The sequence below is a fragment of the Mus caroli genome, unplaced genomic scaffold (assembly GCF_978045245.1).
Source record: "Mus caroli unplaced genomic scaffold, Mus_caroli_1 scaffold_5, whole genome shotgun sequence".
NCBI lineage: Eukaryota > Metazoa > Chordata > Mammalia > Rodentia > Muridae > Mus > Mus caroli.
Window position 1 is genome coordinate 14,417,051 of NW_028227260.1, and position 20,865 is coordinate 14,437,915.

At 38.9% G+C, this 20,865-nt stretch overlaps 1 protein-coding gene across 1 annotated transcript in view; it reads right to left on the reverse strand.

The window, feature by feature from the left end:
- Positions 1–17,957, reverse strand: part of Smpx (small muscle protein X-linked) — a 51,924-nt gene extending 33,967 nt beyond the window's left edge. Inside the window, exons 1-3 of the mRNA XM_021153895.2 lie at positions 17,714–17,957; positions 13,802–13,858; positions 2,446–2,532 (exon numbers count right to left, since the gene is read on the reverse strand). Coding sequence (XP_021009554.1) covers positions 2,446–2,532; positions 13,802–13,840 — 126 coding nt within the window. The 5' untranslated portion in view covers positions 13,841–13,858; positions 17,714–17,957. The remainder of the gene's footprint in view (positions 1–2,445; positions 2,533–13,801; positions 13,859–17,713) is intronic.
- Between the last annotated feature and the right edge of the window lie 2,908 nt (positions 17,958–20,865).

Here is a 20,865-nt window from a genome sequence, read left to right on the forward strand (position 1 = left end):
CCTTAAACCCACAAACCCTAAGAGTTCCTATCTGCTTTTACTGGGTAAGGAACAGCTTCCCCTCTCTACTCTATCAAAAGAACCAAAAAAAAAAAAAAAACAGAGTAGCACAATGCATGGAACATCTCTAGGGTCCCAGGATCTCTGTGGATATCTCACCCTCTCTACCCATGAGGAATATCAATTGGCCATTTGAATACGTAAATGTATGTGGTCACAAACCAAGTGAAATTTGTCCTTGGTGGTTTTATAAAGTGTGTCCAAACCATCAGGCTAGGGATGGGAAAAGAGTGAAAGGAAAGTGCTTTCCTAGCCTCCAAAGGAAGATACTTGTGTTGTACAGGGAAGAGCCCAAGGCTGCTGCTCCACTAAAGGAAAAGAAGAAGTGAGCCTCCCCATGCTTCAGCTGTTGTATCAGCCAATTTCACCAAAAAAGCAGGGCCAAGCTCTCTTGTGACTAGCTGTTGTAGTAGTGTCTTAAGCTTCCTTTAAGACAGCTTAAAAGGAAGGTAGGTGGGGAGGGAAAAACTACAATGGCAAATAAAAGGAGGTGAGGGCAGAGTCCCATGGCCATCACTTCTAAACATCCCATGATTGGAAACCAAAGCTGAGGACCTAAGGTTGTAATCAGGACCAAAGTCATCTTAGCAAACTTTGAAGTAGTGGGTCAAATATAAAAGCCATAGAAATCTTCACCTTTTAAAATGACGTAATTTTTGTGGTGATGAGATGATCAAAAATCTTAATCGCCCCCCCCTCAGAATCAGACCTCAGATTTCAGCAGAAAAGTCACATGCAAGTAAATCCATAAACACCCAACGAGGAGCACATGTTCCTGTTTCATGTAATTATTAGTTTTAGTCTCTATTTTAGCAACAAATAGAGACTTGGGCAGGGAGTAAAAAATACAAGAGGGAAATACAGACTCCTTTGGAAAGCCCTGTTTTCAAAGGAGTGTCAGGAGTCTTCTAGAAAAGGCTACGGCAAGCAGGAGGCCTTCCTGGAGGTGGTGGTTCACCTTTGTTTTTTTGCTTGGCCTAAGAAGGGTGACTTCTGAAAGGCAAGGTCCCAAAGAGACTTCACCTCAGGATCGGTTCTTGCAGCTGATATGCCTTTCCTGTCATTATTAAGTTAATATAATAATCTCTGGACATTCCCCACCCTCCTGAGAATATTTTCTGCAGCTCAACATAAAGATTAATTAATGCTGTTTGGATGGATTAATGGTTTTATAGAATTCCTGATTTGATGCAAATAATCTTAGGAAGAAAGTTTTAAGAGGTGGTCTTAGTTGTTTTGTTAGTAAGATGTAATAGTTAGAATAAAGAATAGAATGTGTTCACTCCTCATAATAGTAAGTAAAGGCTACATAATAAGCAAGACAATGAGCTTCCAGAATTGTACTAAAAAGAGAAATAGGCTTAGGATAAATTCATATTCAAGGAAAAGCATTCAGGCCCAAGTATGAAGCCATGGGTGTGTACTATGATAAGGCAAGGCCATATGAAACTTTTGCTTTGAACTTTACAATGATCACATAGAATGAAACATTGCTTTGATATATCAATATCCTTCTGTAACTCCCATTTTATATAACATTTTATCTGAGATAATTTTCTAAGAACTGTTGTCTATAAAAAGACCAAAGAAAAGAAATAAAGAGGGTGTGGTGTGATGGTTTGGCTGCGGGGGGCCACCCACCCATTCATCCATCCATCTATCCATCCAAAAGTGGTGATATAGTCATTTTCTGCTTCTGTGTGTGTTTTTTCTGTGTGAGTGATTCTTTCCTCTCTGGTTCATAAGGAATTAACTAGCCTGGTCTGCAGAAGGGCTCCTGGCTAGCTGTCCAGAGAAGGGAGCTCTAGCAATAAATCCTTTACCTTGCTGCTATACAACATATGCTAGTTGCCAGAGAATTATATAGGAAGTTTATAAAGTAAATAAGAGTTAATTTTTCCACTGCTTAATGAAGCACAGAATAGTTAGAGAATTAAAAGGCCATAGATCATCAACCTTTTGACCTGCTTCTGATGCCATGTCCCACCTCAGCTTGTTCTCCTAAGGCCAACCAGGCCCTACAAAGGAAGATCAAGATGGTTGTTTGTTTGAATCTGAAAGTAATTTCATGTGCTTACTTACTGAGCACTAACTGAGGTTAATCTCCCATCAGAAGCTGTACTGCACACAGCCTGTTCAGTTTATTCACAGAGCATGAGTGCAAACTTACCAAACCAATGATGAGCACTAACCCAAAACTACCTGTGTATAAAATCAATTCTGATAACTGGAAGTCAAGCTTGGCATCTTCAAATATCTTTATCAAATACTTAAAACTGGCTGAAATGGAAGGGAAGCACAGACTTTCTCTGCTGAGAAACCTTGTCTCTAGGAGGTCTCCGGAGGAAACAGGTCTTGCTGGTCTCTATTAGCTATCTTCCTTACCTCCTCAGTTTCAGGAGTACTCTCTTTCCTTCTGGGAGGCTGCCCAGCTCCTGGACGAAAGGCTCCCATTGGAATATTGATATTCGCCTAAGAGAGAAGACAGGGTAAATTTAGCTTAAGAATAGTAAGAAATTGCATGACATTCTAAGACAGCAATCATCGTGAGGAAAATGCTTTTGAAAAGTACATCTTCAAAGCTTTTTATCTAAGGAAAATTTCTGTAACAACAGCACAAAATATGCAAAGGGGAATTTCACTTCCATTTATTATACATTCCTGGTATCCATCTTTAGGTCTGCACAGTGAATTTACAATTCCTTATTGGATGGAAAATTTTTTTGAAGACAGTTTGTTCTGGCCATTGCCCTCCTATGGTGCATATCATTTTCCCCTTTCAGTGATGAGGACGGAACACATAATGATAGAAAAGGAGAAAAAAGCATCCACCGAAGTTGCTCCACATTTAGTTCCTTGTCTTTATATGTACAATGATGAGGGTGCTTTCACACTTTCTAAGTTGCCACCTCCTTCCTGTAACATCCTGTCACTGCTCCAGGGTCACCTCAGGTCCCTGCGCCTTCTATCTTCTCCCAACATACTCATGAGTAGGACAGTAAGGAAAAAGGAAAGTGCTATCAAATCAATTTCCTTTTGTAAATAAAATTTTGATTCTTGCTCTTTATTAAGATAAAACACTAACCTCTTTCAGTGGCAAGCATGAAATACCTTCTTGTAAACATGAAATGCTTCAAACACTAAAGTATAGAAGAATACATTGACACAGTCATTTGAACTTGAGAAGATAATGTGTAAATTTAAATCTCACCCATATTTTGACAGACATCAAAAGGTAAAAATGTTTAATACTTACCAAAAATGTCTTCAAATACATTAACAGCTTTAAAAACTAGAACACATTTTTTCCACTAAAGACAAAATGTTGCCTTATAAGTAATTGGATATATGAGCTTGAAAAGTTGAAACTTCATTTTGATATGAGTGAAAATAACGTCTAAGCAAATGGAGAAAAATGCTTTGTTAACTTGTGACGCAGAGTGGATGATTTGGGTACTACACCAGATGAAACTGAGAGTTTGGGAAGATCCATTTGGAGACACCTGATATATGCTCCATTGCCAAGGTAATGGTTAACCCATAACATAGGAAATAACCAGTCTCAAGGTTCATGCAACATGACAGGTCTGTTTGGCTCCAAGTAGAGCAGGCTTTAAAACTCTCCTTCATGCTAGACTAAAACTGATCCCACAGAAAGAAAACAAGTTTCAAAGTGTTGGTGGCAAATAGCAAGAAAGGTGCATGCATCATTTTGATGCCAAGAAGTATTTTTCATCAGCATGTATCATAAGAGAGATATATAAGACAAAGGGAAAGATATATTTTACATTCTGGCAAATGTGGAGCAATATTTCATGAATCTCATGAGATTATTATCTTACTATGTTTCCCAGGCTGGTCTCAAACTTCTACTCTCAAATGATCCTTCCACTTCAACTTCCCCAATAACTGGAATTTTAGGAAAGCATCATCTCTCCGGGTCACCTCTTATATTTTTATTGGGATAATTTATTTCTTGGGAAGACATAAAATAATGCTATCTATTGGCAATGCGCCTCAATAATAAAGTGACCTCAGTTTAATCCAGCACCAAAAAGAGTTAAAACTGAATGAAATTAATAGTATTTCACACTTGACAATATTGAGACTGGATGACATACATAAAGACTTAAAATAAACCAAAACAATGTGAACATTCTCAGAGAAGATGATCTGTATTAGACCAATAGACTATTTCCTCAACTATAGTTTGGATGAAAGAAAAGAAATCCCAGCATTTGGTGGCTGAGGTAAAAAGATTGAGGCCATCCTGGGCTACAAAGACATTTATTTAGAGTACTCCTTTCACTCCATTTATTATGAATATATAGGAAGTACCTTACTTGTAGTGAATTTGGGTTAAAATACTGTTTCTGAAAGACTCAATTGTTAAGCTATTTAATCAAGTCAATAACTTTATAATAAAATATTGTTTTCATTAAGGAAACATACAAAGGTGATCCTTAATATAATAGTTTAGGTTATAGGATAACAACATTTTCTTATTTTGAGATTATCTTTAGAAGTCTTTGTAGCCTTTCCAATAGGTTGTTTATAAGAGTTAAGCAGGGTTGGTAGTTGTTATAAATTCTTTGTTTTAATTGATGTTTCTTGATTTAATTAGTATTTGACAGCTCTTCTGTGCCTCATTATCCTCATTTGTAATATAAATAATGGGCTATACCATGATTTTTAAACCTCTTAACAATGGAACCCTTCCTTCAGGTAAAGTATTACCAGGGCATCTGAAATACAAAATAGTATTCATCAAAGACACTTCTCTCTGCCATAGATAGAGATCATACAGAAAACCAGAACTAGTCAAAATACAGAAAACCAACTGAACACAGGGTGTTAGGCTCCTATGGATACATCTACAAAACAACTCCTGTACCTAGGGCTCAGACAACATCACAGAAAATAGGGTGAAGAAAGAATGTGAGAGCCAGGAAATCTGCTTGAGATTGTGTTTCCTAGAAATGACAAAAAAAAAAGCTTCATCCATAATACCTCAACAATACGGCTGCCTAAAGAAGCCCTAAATAAGAACACCACCAATAGACATGCTAACATTGAAGGGGGGATTTTTATGGTATGTGGATATGTGTGTGTGTGTGTGTGTGTGTGTGTGTGTGTGTGTGTGTGCATGTATGTGTGTCTAACATTAGCAATTAAAGAAAAAGAGGCTATGGGTTTGAGAGGAAGCAAGGGTTGGAGAGAGGAAAAAGGAAGGAGAGAAAGTATATAATTGTATTTTAATTTCAAAAAATTAAAACATAATTACTTTAAAAATAAAATGCTAAATGTTTAGAAAAGTAGAATTCACAAACGTCTCTTCACAATACTCAGTCTTGCCTGCGTTGGTGGTATAGTGGTGAGCATAGCTGCCTTCCACAATACTCAGTCTTATAAAGTTAATGTCATCATATTTGTTTGACTGACAAACAGATGAAACCTCAAAGGATTTTTAGAGTTTGTGATCAAGGTCACATAAACAGTACAACAAACAAAGGACACATTGTCAAATCAAACTTTTAGAGTTAACCTTTTCACTCTACTAATCCTGTCTCCCAAGAGGTCTTTTCCCTTAGCTAATGGTAGCTCTAACTAGCTCTAAAATTGCAGACTTATCCTTTGAGAGTGACCTTTGGAAAGGAGAACACAAAATGCATACTTCTAAAATAGATTTCAAACAAAAGCTACATTGGAAAATGAGCCATTAACTCTGACTTGACACTTTTTCTTCTTGAAGGCATCACTCGAGAAATCAGGAACCTAAATGGATTTTTAAAACAGCAAATATTGATGGGAAAGAAAGCAGCCTGAAAACATTTTGACCATCCAATCGTTACAGGGCATCAATAAGGGAATAAAAGAGCAGTGCTTTGTCAACTGTGTCATGCACTACACTAGTAATAAGATGATTAAAGAGACTTCGTTATTACAAGTGTAGGAGAGTGGTATTTGAGTGACAAATTATGGGCTACATTTTAGCCATAAGAAAAAAAAATCTTCATAACTTGAATTTGATGGGAAAATATAGGTCAACTTTTCTTCTGTCATCTAGAAAATTAGGTCATATTCTTGCCTTACTCTATTTCTAAACATAAAATGACTTTTCAATAACTTATAACTTCCATCTGCAAAATGGGTATGGTATTTGCTATTCAAATTGTATATAATGTAAACTGTACTTTAATAACACAATAAGCAGACACATAAAAGGTTTGAAATGAATGACTTAGAACCAATATAAGATGAGAATCCATAGAGATTCTCTATGAATACAAAGAAAGACAATTCTTGGGATTTATGTTTCTTTTTGCAATGTAACTCTTTTATTTCTTGTCCCTATTTTAAGTTTACTCATTTTAGATACCTTAAAATATGCCCCTAATGCACCAGACCTGGTTCATCATCTTCCCAAGTTATACATAATTTGTTACATTCTCCAAGCTGGAAATGGAAAAATCTAACAGGTCATCTTTGGCTAGAGAAGGATACTGTTTCCTGATAGAAGACCTATCTGATGTGAAATTAATACTGCTCTTGATCTCACCAAGTAAAGAAAAGTAGAAAGAATTCCCTGTAAGTTAATTCCACCACTCCCTTAATTATTTGTATTGTTCTCCTTCCTTGGCTCTAGGCTTTGAGCCAGGAGGATTCTGGAAACAATATTCCCTCCTCAGTCACTAGGATATGGCTTACAATAAGATGACATCTTCTTTCCCCAAAGGGTTAGATTTTGATACCTGCTGCTCACTGAGGACTGGCAATTTCTACTAAACCTCATCCCACAGCCACAGTTCTCTCTTCCCCTTCTTTCTTATTCCCACTCACGAGCTCTTTTTCAGAAACCACTGAGATTTATCTGAACATTGAATGTTTGCTTGAGAGGACTCCCACACCTACTGATTCTATCTTTTGTTTTTCAATGTCCCAGTACCTCCTGCCAGTATTGATGTGTGCCATTCTCCTATGGCAGGCAGGAAATCCTATAGGTCTGTTTCAGAACTGCTTTCTGCTCTGTCCTATTCTCAGGCCTTATGATTCTTTGAATGAAATGCAACATGGTACTTTAAAACTTACAGCATTTTTACAGAAGATTTGCATAAAGAATTGTACTTTAAGACTAGAAAATGAGAGTGTTTTTTATATATTAGCCTGAAATAAGAGGTACAGATGAACACATACCTCTATCAACTAAAATAACCAATTTGTTTAAAATTAAAAACCTAAAGCTGTAGAATGCATATTTCTTGAAATGTGGAGGTGATTCAGAACATCAAACTTTCCCACTCAACGGCTTTGAGAAACTCCCACTCATTCACTGTTCTTCACCCATGATGTTTCATGCTGTAAGGTCCTCTCCCCTCCAACATTCTGTTCTCAACATTCTTTGTTCTCTTTAACAATTTTCTAAATGACTCAACTGTAATCTTGTCATCCACAGTAAAGCACATTTGAAGAATGTACTGTACAGCTTTTAAGAAAATGTGCACAATTGGTTGAGGGGCAGGTTATATTTATGAAGTACTTGTAAATGGCAGCATTAAAAACATGACATATTTTAGTCTGGATATGACTACTTGCCTCATGTCACAATGTTTGAGACTTCATCAAAGCATCAGAGGGCATTAGTTGGAATAACACCAAACCCACTTGAGAGTGAGACTGCTATATTCAAGTTCTTGCTGCACTTTAAAGAAACCAGCATTATAAATCATAAACAGTGTGCTTGAGTGGTTTATGTAAGAAAGAAACAGTAGATCTATGATCAAAGAAAGGGTCTTGCCTCTACAGTAAAACAAACATCAAATAAAAATTATCATTTTGTTTTAAATTTAAGTAAAAGATACAAAAGAAAGCACTTGTCACTGCTAGGATTTTTAGCTTAATCAATATACTGATTAAGTGACCAGACATGCAGGGTGGTCGTCTGCTCCTTTGTAATGAGGACTGTTATACACTTGAAATCCTGTTGTTGTTGGGTTTTTTTTAACCATAAATCCAACCCCAGGAAAAACAGTCTATAAAACCTGTCTGTGGAGAGTCTTTGCTTTGACAGAAGCTGCTTTCTTCTTCCACGGAACCTTTATGCCCTGCACTGTGGAGCGTAGAAGAATAGTGTTAATGGATGGTTAAAATCAAGACGTACTAAAATGTGTGGGATGGAAGTATTTTGTTCTGCATGTGGGTTGCATAGCAAGGGAAAGTTGTCCATAGTAAGTAATCACACACTCCCTAAAAACTCCGGAATTCAAAAAATCTTGTCCTTGAATATGTGATAAAGGAGTTAGATTTAGGATCACACAAAGCTTGATTAAAGTCAGTTTAAGCCAGACGTAATACAATGGCCATACTTGCTTATATTTCAAGGGCATATTCATCATTGGATTACTTTGCTTTGTGCTTTTCAGTTCAAGCCAACTTGCTTTTAATATGGCTTTAAGTGGCTATCAACTTTTTTTTATTGGTTTTTTGGGTTTTGGATTTTGGTTTTGGTTTTTTGTTTTTGGAGACAGGGCTCCTCTGTATAGCTCTGGCTGTCCTGGAACTCACTCACTCACTCACCAAGCTGGCCTCGAACTCAGAAATCCACTTGCCTCTGCCTCCAAGTGCTTAGATTAAAGTCATGTGCCACCCCTGCCCATCGGCTACCAACTTCTTAATTCAGACACTATGAATATTGTTTTCCCAAGTGGGCTTGGCACTTGTGGTTTCCCTTGAGATGGTCCACAGCCATTCACCTCTATCAGGGGTGGAAGGGTGGGGAGAGTTAGAAAGAAATCCATAGAATACTGCATTTTAGGATCACACTGAGTGCCTGAATCACGTGACTCGGTCCTTTTTGGCTCATGATGTATGAAAATCACATTGCCCTGTAGCAGGTACACAGTAACTGAAGAACTACAGCTATGTTTGACATACAAAAATTAAGCCTTAGAAGCTACTCTCAAGAGACTCACAGACTACTAGAAGCTGATCAAAGCCTTAAAGGTCACTTGACACATCTACTTACAAATTATGAGGACCATTCTAGTGAATCACATAGCACACCAATACTAGGGCATAAGACTCTTTTCTGCTTAGCTATGATGTTCTTTAGATCTCATGGGAGAAGACAAATGTCAGAAAGAATGAATCAATGTCAACCCAGAGATGACTGGATCTGTGAGAGCTGAGGTTCTGGAGGGGCCTGTGACAACTCCCAAAATAGGTGTGCTTAGGAGGACCAGGCCAGTGGCTGGTATCACTTGTTCTCATTAGAGAAAGCTACTGCACAGATGGCTGATGGGATTAAATTTCTCAGCAGTTCTAACTTTCCCTGCCACCTGTCATGTCACATCCCATGACCCAGTGCACAGAGTGTGCTGATGTTGCCTTGGTTGCAGTTCCCATTATAATCAACAATGGGATTGTCAAGTTGCAATCCACAGGACAAATGTAACCCATCCTCAAAATTTTAAATAAGCTGTTGGAAAACAGGCACATTCATCCACTTTATGACCCCGTGACTACTTCAGAAAATAATAGCAGACATGATAGTTGAAGCAGACCAAAGCCTAACATATTTGTTGTCTGTCTGGCTCTTTCCAGAAAAAGTTTTGTCAATATCTAATATAGATAACTTTATAAGCAGCTTGAAGAGCTAGTCCACAGAAAATCAACTGGTTCCTTCAGAATGGTTTTACATCATTGGCTGAGACTTAATGCACTGGGAAATAATGATAATTTAGATTCTCCTTACAGTTCAGAGGCCATCTTAAGCAAACATGAAAGACAGCTACCTACCTTCTGTAAGGATGAGCCGAATTCTATCCTTCCTGTTATTCTGGCATATGGGGGAAATGGAATTCCAGGAGGAAAAAGCAAGGTCATTCCTTGAATTGTATAGACAGAATAGTCATCTTTTAAGAAGTATGTGTACTAGCAACCAGAGATTTGTCATAAACTATCTAGTTTATTTATTACAACAGTCCTCTTATATAGTAGTGTTTGCCTCGGTTTTACAGAAAAGTAAACAAAGGATGCTTAAAGTCACAGATATTTGTAACTGCTTGATTCTTTATTTTTTTCGTACACTCTTAAAGTTGCCTATGAAAAGTACAGTTGAAAGAATCTCAGTTCACTCAGTCCAGACAAAATAGATATCTAAATCTAAGCTGTTAGAAATTTGCACTGCAAAACAGAATTCTGCAAGATTGCTCACTGAAAAGTCCAAAAGGCTTGGAGAACATTGCCTTCATGAGAAGAATCGATGCTATTAAGAATAATGGACTCTGAGAAAGTTTCCAAAGTCTTAATCTAATTAACAATATCCCATGAAACTTATGGTATTCTAAGGCATACACTTTGGGAACTGATAAAATAGATAGTGATGATGATGACTGATTGATGAATGATAACAGCTATTTATTAAGTAATTACTATTAGTGAGGCACTGGCCTAGCATCTACATCTATTAAATTTATTACATACTTAGTGGAAGCACTATGAAAAATCTTCTGCAACTCATTCTATTAACAGATGAGCAGAGGATGAAGAACAAAGAGGTTAAGTTGCTTGCTCAAAGTCATATGGCTGTTAAGTATCTTAGGCTATGACCTTATCAAGTACAGACATCAGGTATCAACTCATTGTTGCATACCCTACTCCTGGTACAAAATAGGCCCCCTCCCCAGAAAATTGCAGTTGAATTGGATTAGATATACACTATGCCCCTGGAAATGGCAGTTAAATTGGATTGAAGATAAGAGTCTAATAAAAAGAAGTGACTATGGACTGGAAAGATAGGTCAGAGGTGAGACCACTGGCAGGTTCCACTCCTATCATCCCTATAGTGGATGCACCTCCCTCATCAGGCTTCTGTGGGCGTTGGCACCAGGCACACATGTGGTGCACCTATTTACATGCAGACAACACATCCAAACGTAAAAATAAAATACTTTTTTTTAATTTGAAGTGACTAAAATGTGTTGATTAGACCATTTAAAAGCATCTGGTGATATTTACTCAATTGGAGTGCTCTCTCATCAATCAGATTTTGTGTTTGCTTCAGAGAAACTCATGATCTCAAGTTCTTATTATGAACCATTATGTATTATGTAATTACTTCCCTAGTTTGTTTAATGTACCCTATTTAAGGTTAATGTAAAGTTGATAGGAAAATACAGGATAGTGCTGTTGCTAGCCACAACACAAAAAGATTTCATTTGAAAGTCCATTAAATTGGTCTTTCGATGAGACATCAAACAAATATATTGAAAGAGACAACACCACATCCACAAGGAATGGCTGATTGCCTTTGTTAGGAAAGTAGGTTTGTGTGTGTGTGTGTGTGTGTGTGTGTGTGTGTGTGTGTGTGTGTGTGTGTGTTGCGATGCAACATAATAATGGCTATTGAGAATGGCCAATAGTGGCGTTTTAAATATTGCAGACCTTAAAATACATCAAGGTCAAATTTAGTAAATAAAATGCTGGTGAATTTTCAGTGGAGATTTATATGAGCCAGAGGGCACTACAAAAGAAAAATCAATACACTTTCAGCTTTAAAAGGAAGTGATGAAAAAGCAGCTTGATAGCATTCTGAAAAATAAAAAGGAAATTTTCTGTTCAGCACTTCACGAGCACAGAGTGCAGGGATCACGACTCTGAGATAAGCTATCCTTGTGATCATAAATAGAATAATGGCTGCTCTCCAGTGATTACTTACTATGCTGTTAAAAATGTCAGGATCTCGTTTGTTAATTCCTAAACGGAATTACTATTACTTCCATGCCACAGGTTTGGAAATGGAGGTCCAGAGGGTAAAACAGCAGGAAATCCTTTTCTGTCTTTCTGCACTAGCACAAGATAGATTCAGGACTGCGGTCTGTGTTCAGAGTCCTTGGTAATATTTGAATATCATGTAAAACAGAAAATTCAAAGGTTCAAGGTTCAAGAATCCAAGTGGCAAAATAATGCCCACTACTATTGTCAAGATACATCGGAGACTCACAAGCTAGAGATCCCAGAATGCTCAATACATAGAAGGGAATCCTTGCCAAAGGCATCAGCTCCTCCTTGGGCTTGCTCAGTGACAGGTTTCCAGAGACTGGCATACATCCCGCCACTTAAGAATTCCATCAATTTAAGGGTAGGCATTAGTACAGATCCATGTCAATAACACCCTCCCTTTTACCAGTGCTGTAAACATGGATTTCTTCAGCCTTCAATATCTTGTTCACAGTCTTGCCAAATGCAGACCCCAAAATTCAGTCAGCCTTTTATGGTTGTGTTTATGCTGGGTCAGGGCATTATTGTTCCAAGACTCAGGAACCACTGTGGGCCCTGCAGCTTTTGAGGAAAGTCCAGGAAAGGAAGGAGTTTCTTGGGAGAAAGCACAGCTAGATGCTGTGCTGATAAAAGGAAAACAGAATTTGACAGAAAAGTATTGTGCCCAGAGTCTTTCAGGCTGGGAGCTATTGAGAGTCAAACTCAGAGCTCTCCAAAGAAATAACAGATTTAGTCTTGAGAAAAAAACCAATATTGAAAGTTATTTTCATAGTATTTGTATATTTCAAAATGCCAGCTTTCTGTATCTCCTCTTTGTGAATGACACAAATCAGCTTAAGCAACCAAAGAGAAAGTTTGTTGGAATAGCATGAAGAAAATTAATAACACATAAACTTAAAACTCACAAAGGTTTGGGAGAGCAGTTGACTTTAAAGGTTATTGTTTAAAGAGAGATTTATTTTATTAGTGCTGGGACTCAAACTCATAGCCTCACATATAGTATATACTACTCATGTGCCCTACTACTGAATTAAACCTCCTGCCTCAAAATACACATTTGAAACAAGTGAGTCAAGCAAACTGTGACCTACTGCTATATCTATATACCAGTTGAATATAAAACTGAAAATCAAATGTTCTATTCTCTATCAATGGGCCTATAAAAACCCCATATATATTTTAATTAACAAGTAATAGCTATACATCTTTATGGGGAACAGTGTATTTTAATATTATACATACATACATATATACACACAGAAATATTTATGTATATACACATATATATATATATATATATATATATACTTATTCACTTTACATCCCACTCACTATCCCCCCTCTAGGTTACCTCCTCCCACAATCCTTCCCTATCCCCCTCCCCTTCTCCTCTAAACAGGTGGGGGCAGCCTGGGTATCCCCCAACTCTAAGCACTTCAAGTCTCTGCTAGGCTAGGCGCTTCCTCTCCCACTGAGGCCAGACAAGGCAACCCAGCTAAACAAAGCTAGTCCATGTACAGGTAACAGCTTTTGGGATAGCCCCTGCTCCAGTCGTTCAGGACCCACATGAAGACCCAGCTGCACATCTAGCAGTAGTTGTTAATACAAGCATGCCAGATATACTGGTCAAGTCAGATGCAGAAGTGTTTTCTACTTATTATTTTGGAGCCTTCAGGAGCCTCTCTCTGGCTCTTCATAAAGGATAGAAAAGGTTATTGCGAATCTAGTATTATTTAGTAAAATGTAATTCTCATTTTAAAACTTTGTCTTACAATTCATAGCAATTAAAAGTAGCTTCAGCTCTCGATTATACCCTATCAGTCTTACAGCCCTTTCTCAATTCTGCCTCCTTAGCCTTATAAAGAGGAACTTTTTTTTTCTTAAAGTTGATAATCAGAGATGAACAATCGCAGTAGGTCAGAAGCCACAGAGCCGATGATAAAATACAAATATACCTACTTACCTGGATGGCTCTGACGTTGGAAATTGGCTGCTTCGACATATTCACAAGGTCTTAGCCCTAAGGACAAAAAAAAAAAAAAAAAAAAAAAAAAAAGACACTGTTAGAGGTGGCAGCCTTCAGATTCAAGGTCGTGATAAATTAGAATTTAACTCATGATTCAACTGGGCAGTCGCCCCTTTCACTGGCCATATATTCTTTCAGTCTCAGTTTCTGCAGTTACTTGGAGACTCTCCTTCCCAATGCCTCAGGGAGAGGGAACACTAGAGCACCCCGATAAATCATTCAGGAGAAGATATACCGAGCCTTGCCACTGACGAAAATGATAGGTGATCAGAAACTTGAAAGGCCCTATCCTCTCTTCACCTGCCCTCTTGACCTTCTGCCAAGAGCCAAAGAGGCAGTACCAGTGAAACACCTTTGTTCGGCACCAGAGGCTGGCTGCTGCGACTTGAAACTGAACTTGTGGTCTGTGCTCGCTGTTGCCAGGGCAGCTACTCGGTTCTGCAGGGGCAACCATTCTCCATGATGACAGCTCGGCTTTGGAATACTCTCTCAGCTGTGCGAATATATCTTCTCCCAGCAAACTTTGAAGACATTTGGAGACTCTTTGAAAAGCCGAGTTCTTTAATCTTCATATGTGTCCCACCCAACCATCCCCAACAAGCCTAGATTATTGAAACAATAGAAGCCAGAATGTTCTGGAAGTATCTTTCTTCGGTGGAACAATCTTAGAAAGAAAGTAGAATTCCATGACCATATCAGATCCGCAAAATGGAGAAGCACTTTTTTTTTTCTCAAACCTTCTTTAAACACCAGAGTCCTAACTTTGAGCACTGGAACCAAAGCCCACCTGGAGAAATAGGCTATGGTTTGCTGGAGCTAAAGGAACAAAGAACACTAATGAACCTGGCTCTAGCCTGTTTTTTTATAGCTGTCTGTTAAACATCAACCAGACCAAGTAAAAGGTTTAAAACTCATTGAATTCAAAACCTTCTCTGTTCTCAATCGTAACTATAAAATGAGTTGACTGAATTCTATCTATTGACTGCTATGCATGTGTGCTAACATGGGGCTGAACAAACACAGGGAGCTGTGTTAGTGTTTCATACAAGGCCCCTGAAATTTGGGCACTGACATTCAATATTTCTAAGCCTGTTTCCTCTTCCTTAAAATGGTCCTGCTTCACAGACTATGGGAAGACTTGAGTGATAGAATTCCTCTGATCAGGCTTTCTGAACTCTAAAACATGGTGTGGATGTTTATTTCATTTATGCCAATAGCCATAACTCGTGGCTTCTGAGTGCTGTGTTCATCTGCAGCCTTAAATGTAGAGACGAAACCCCGACCCTTGGGAGCTCCCAGAAACTGAGCCACCAACCAAAGGGCATATATAGCAGAGGGATGCCTTGTCTAGCCTCCTTGTGAGAGGATGTGCCTTAGTCATGGAGGAACGTGATGTCCTTGGGAGGTGACATTCCCTGGGGGAGCACCCTCTCAGAGGTGAAAGAGAGAGGGTAGAGTGAAGAACTCTGGAACAGGATACCAGGAGAGGGAGCAACATTTGGGATGTAAATAAATAAAATAATTTTTAAAATTAATAATAAAAAAGTGTAGAGATGAACTGATGTGTGGTCTTCAACACAGAAATGAATTACCAGAGAACTTTGATAAAAATGAAGTTTTTTTATTTGTTTGTTTGGGTTTTCTTGTTGAGCTTAGCATCTATTCTATGAAGATAAAAATTGTATACTTATTTTTAAGATATCCACAATTACTATAGCTCAATACATAGTTTGGGGAGCTATGTACATGGAAATAACATAAACTTTGATCTAAATGTACTGCTTCTATAATAAGGGTCCAGAAAGAACCAATTTTACTATAATCAAAAATTAAGTAAGAACAACAGGTTGAACAGTCAGGGATAAATTTTTCTCTATGATCCTTTTCCAGTTGAGTGCTACCTTCCCTTCTGCATCAAAGACACATAAAGAACTTTCTAATTTGACATTCTAGGATAGACACCCCAATGCCAAACTGACATGTTTAGAATAACTTAATTTGTGATGCTTCCTTTTGCCAAAAGCTAAAAGAAATAATGTAAAAATAATAATCCTTATGAGACTTGAAAGACCTGACCAGTGTTTGCTATGTGTGTATATGACTAGAGTTTAATTAACATTGTTTTTATTGTTACTGTATATTAATTTAAATTATGAAAATTCGGAAACGCCTTTATGTGATTATAATAGCAAGTTGAAATACAAAAGGAGCAGACAATGAATGGTTTTATTTATACTGCATTGATTTTTGTACATAGTTTTTTTTTCACTGACTAGTTGTACCAATTACAGTATTTGCTAGGAAACTCTGAGCCTACTAGATAGATGGACCTTGTCTCCCCTGTCTAGTTTTGCTATATTCTCATCTGTACGTGGATCTCTTCTTAACATCTTTGTCAATCTTCGATAGAGACATCTATAGCAAGTCAATCTCTCCCCGCTCTCATTTCTCACCATCAGGCTAGAGAATATGTGTATAAATCAGTTCAGCAGCAATTCCTGCTGTCCTCATTATTTGCAGAGAAATCAGGGCAATGCACAGTGATGAATAAAAATAGACAGTGTTCCCTGGCTGTTTCCCTAGTTGGGCATTCACCTCCATCAGGATGTATCGTGTAGTGCATCTTCCCTTGACATCTGCATGCCCCTTCTGTGAATGGAAGAAGCATTTATAAACTACCCTACCACCACCCACTTCAGGGCCACTGCTCTTCATCCAAAGAGATACTCTTTACAACATGCAACTGCTGTGTCTGTCTGCTGAATCTGGCTAAAATTTGAAACACTGCAAGTCTGACAAGGCATATTGACTTTAATAAACGGGTGATGCTTGCCAACTGAGCACAGGTAAGTTTGCCTGGCAGTCTCTGGGAACTTTTAATGGTCTTTGTGCTGAGTCATGGTTGGTAGACTCCCCCTCCCCTTTGCTTTTGATTGGGCAGCATCTAATATCTAGCTTCTAAATAAAACCCTCCAACGTTCTAAAACTGGTCAACATTAATATCACTAATTTCACAAGAAGAAATTGAGGGGGAAATCAATAGCTATTTGGAGAGAAGAGCTTTGTTTGTTCCTTTTGAAAGGTCAAGGAAATGACTAAAGCACTATCTCAAAGGGATTTATCTTCTGTCCTGAAGCTAAAACTAATTCCAGAGGAGAGGATAGTATGATGCTCGGACTACTTCAATATGCTGGGAGGAAAGAGAGAGTTTTTGCATTTCCAATCTGTGCCCACGTAGACAAGGACACTCTATCCTGCTGGGTACAAGAAAACAGTGACCAAAGGAAAGCTCTCCGAAAGATGGTTTGGTCTACACAACTTTGTTGTTGAGATCTAGCCTAGCAGTTAGGGAAAGGAGAAAGGGATTGTAAACTTATATCGTGTAACAACTCTCACCATCATTTTCATTTAGACAAACAAACACACACAAAAACTAATATTCCAGATTTACTCTGATTAATTCTCAGCTTAGAGAGTGTTGTCAGTCTGCAGCTGACTGTAACACTGGCCAGCAGAGCTTCAAGGTCACAGTTACCATATCTGGACTGTGGACATTCTATTAACAGCCATGTCAGGGAAAATCCCTTCTGTTCAATACCCTTTCAACATACACGCACAGGAACACATGCATGCGTGCGTGCGCATGCACACACACACACACACACACACACACACACACACACACACTTTATAAAATAGAATCCAGGATACCACTAGTGTACAGGGAATTGACAAAGAAGCCATCCAGTACTTAGCAACCTACAAAGTTATGAGTAGTTACTTTAAAGTTAGGGATCGAGAAAAGCTCCTTGTGAAAGCTGAGAGTGAAAGCTGGGTCCTTCTGCTTACCTGCTCTCTGGATTGGTTTACTGCCTGAGGACAGTCCCAGGCGGCCAGGTGCAAAAACTCAAAAAAACAGGGTAGAAGGAACTCCCGGTGTCCTCTGAGCGGGGATCTCAATTCCAGTCCTTTTCATGTGGCTGAAATAGCTGGAGTGCTCTGTCTCTCTCCGGTCCTGAGAGCTGCTCCTGGCTCGGGCTAGAGGGGAACTCGCTTTAAGGCTAAAGTGTTAAAGAGAATTCCTGTCATAGCTCACAGTTGTTCTTCCTAAATATAGAGTTTGATACAAGCCATAGGCTGGCTGCCTCTGAAAGGCTTGACCGTGTGGAAAGCAGGGCTCAGATATCAGCCTGGAGGTGGCTACGTTATCTTTCTGCCCTCCTAATCTTCTTGAGGAGGCTGGCTGCATTCTCTCACAGTTACTGAGGGGTGTAGTGAACTTCGAAAAACTAGGAAAAGTCTATCTTTAGCTGTATTATCTAGAGGGCAGAAAATGAGGAAAGGTTCATTAAAAATTGGGGGAATGCAGGGTGCTGATGTCCGACGTTGCTTGAATCCAAGCTTAGTAACCTGGGAGCTGTTAAAGTTAATTAATAATCAGCACTCAGAAAGCAGTCACCAAATAATATAATTATACCATAACATCCAACTATAAGCCATTGTCCTAGTTTGTAGGTCAAACGTGGTTAAAGACAGACAAGCTGGCATGGTTGCTGGCCGTGGAGACTTTGCTAACTTGGCTTTCCTTGCTTTTATTGATGCATTAACCTTAGAGCTTGGCACAAAGGAGACAGAAGAAGAGAATAAAACAAAGGGGAATGGCTACTTTTAGGTTTGGCAAGGGGCAAGATTAGGTACCTGGAAAAACTTTTTTTTCCAAATCCTATGGCTCATTGTATTGAACATGGCTTTGTTGATGAACTTCTTCAGTCTCTGAAATTAACTTCACATAAAGTTTCCCTTTGGGAGGGGCATGGTGACTCACACCTTTAATTCTGGCATCCAGGAGGCAGAAGCAGGTATACCTCTGTGATCTGTGGTTTGAGATCTGTCTAGTCGACATAATGAGTTCCAGGCAGCCAGGGCTATGGAGAGTGATCCTATCTCAACAAAACAACAACTTAAACATAAACATCAAGAAAAATTAAAAGCCACCACACAAAACCACCTCCCTTTGGTAGAAACACTCAGCAGAATAGACAGATTTAAAATACATCCCTGGGTGACCACACTTCAAACCATCATGACAGGACATTCCCAGCACCAGGCATCATCAACCATTCTTGCTATGTGAGGAAAAGAAGCTTTAAATTCTCTGAGTCAAGCACCACGTCCTGGTCAGGGGTGAAGTCACTGAGCACAGAGGACATCAATGGGGCACAAACTTGTACAGTGGTGAGTGGTTGTCATCTGAGCATCAGTGCCAGCTGGGGCCTCTCAGAAGCACCAAGAAGGCAAGCACTTTACTTGACTTCATTCCATAACCCCTTAAAATTTCCACTACTGCTGTCAGTTTAAGGCTCCCATAAAAGTCTGCACCTGCTGTGCAGGGAGCCACTGGCACACACGTCGGTACATACTGCGTCAGTGAGTGACAATGAATGGGGCTCAAGGAGACAGGGGACAAGATAAGTCTATTTCTGACAGGGACGGTCAAGATGAGGAGCAAACAAAGCAAGAAGAGTCTCACTCAAAGTGTGGAAACTGGGAAACCCGAGGGTACTGGACATTGATGGGACAGCTTAAGATTTTTGGGCATATTTCAATAAAGATCACCTTAGAGGAACAGAGCAATGTTGTTCACAAAACCATAATTCGCCCAAGTCCCTTTTACCTGTGTACACATCTCCACCTCTACTGGATCTACACACACACACACACACACACACACACACACACTGCAGTCCAAGAGTGCAGCTTTCATTTGAATCATTTTATTTAGTCCTCTCTGTGAAGTTAGTGACATTGTGCTCATTGTAGAACCTTCTGCTAACTCAGTCAGTCCTTCTTAGCTTTTTTTTTTTTTTTTTTTCAGCCAAGATCTCATAATGCAGCTTTGGCTGCCTTGAAACTTACTAAGTTGACCAAGTTGGGCTCAAAGCCACTGAAATGTGCCTGCCTCTGCCTCCCCTGCCTCCCTCCACTCACCCCCCACCCCCCCCACACACACACACACCCCGCCAAGTCCCAGGATATGAAGCGTGTACCATACACTTGGCCTATTCCTAACTTTTGACTCTCAGCTTCTTTCCTCAGAACAAAAAGCACACTCAAGGAAGTCCATATTCCCATGTACATACTTCTCTGCATATGCACATGTAAGTACAGTATCAATTAGGGTGCAGCCCTGAGTAACAGTGCCTCAATCAATAGGCATCTCAACATCTCACAAACCCAGGAATGTGAAAAGAGCTAATTCTGGGCTTGTTCAGAAATTCTATGATGTCAAAAGCGCCAGGCTCTTTCAAGTTTGTTGTCCTTGCCATTCTGAACAAGTCAGCATTTTATCCTTGACATCCCAAGATGGCAGACATAGCTCCAAGAATCAGGATCTGTAATGGACATCTAAACAAAGAGAAGTGGTGACTATGGAAAAGAAAATTCTTCCTCAGTTCTCCAAAATCAATTTCCCCATACATCTTAAAAATAAAATAATAAAATAAGGGTGCAGGGGAAAGGGTCTCACTCCTGCAAATAATGAAATAAATAGATGGCAAAAGGTGAACCAAGTGTGAATGATAACAAAACATAAAATACCCTACAAAAAATTGGGATGCCCTTAGCAATGAAGAAGAGAACAGTAGCGATACAGATAAGCTCTGCACACGTATAAAAGGCTTTATATAAATGTACTTTTCCACACATGACCGCATGAAATTTGCACCACCTTAGAAAGCATATATATGCTTTTGTACATGGGAAGATATTTTTTAATAAATTCAAAGGAGAAAAGGCCAATATGAAAATTCTAGAATCACATTCCACAGGACATACAAACACATAAAATTTCAGTTAAGATGTGGGGTTTTTTTTTTGCTGTCATTGTTGCTGTTTTATGTTGTTTAAAGATTTATTTTATTATTTATTTGTGTCGACATGCTTATGGAAGCCAGAATAGGGTGTCGGATCCCCTAGCACTGGAGTTGCAGACAATTTGTGAG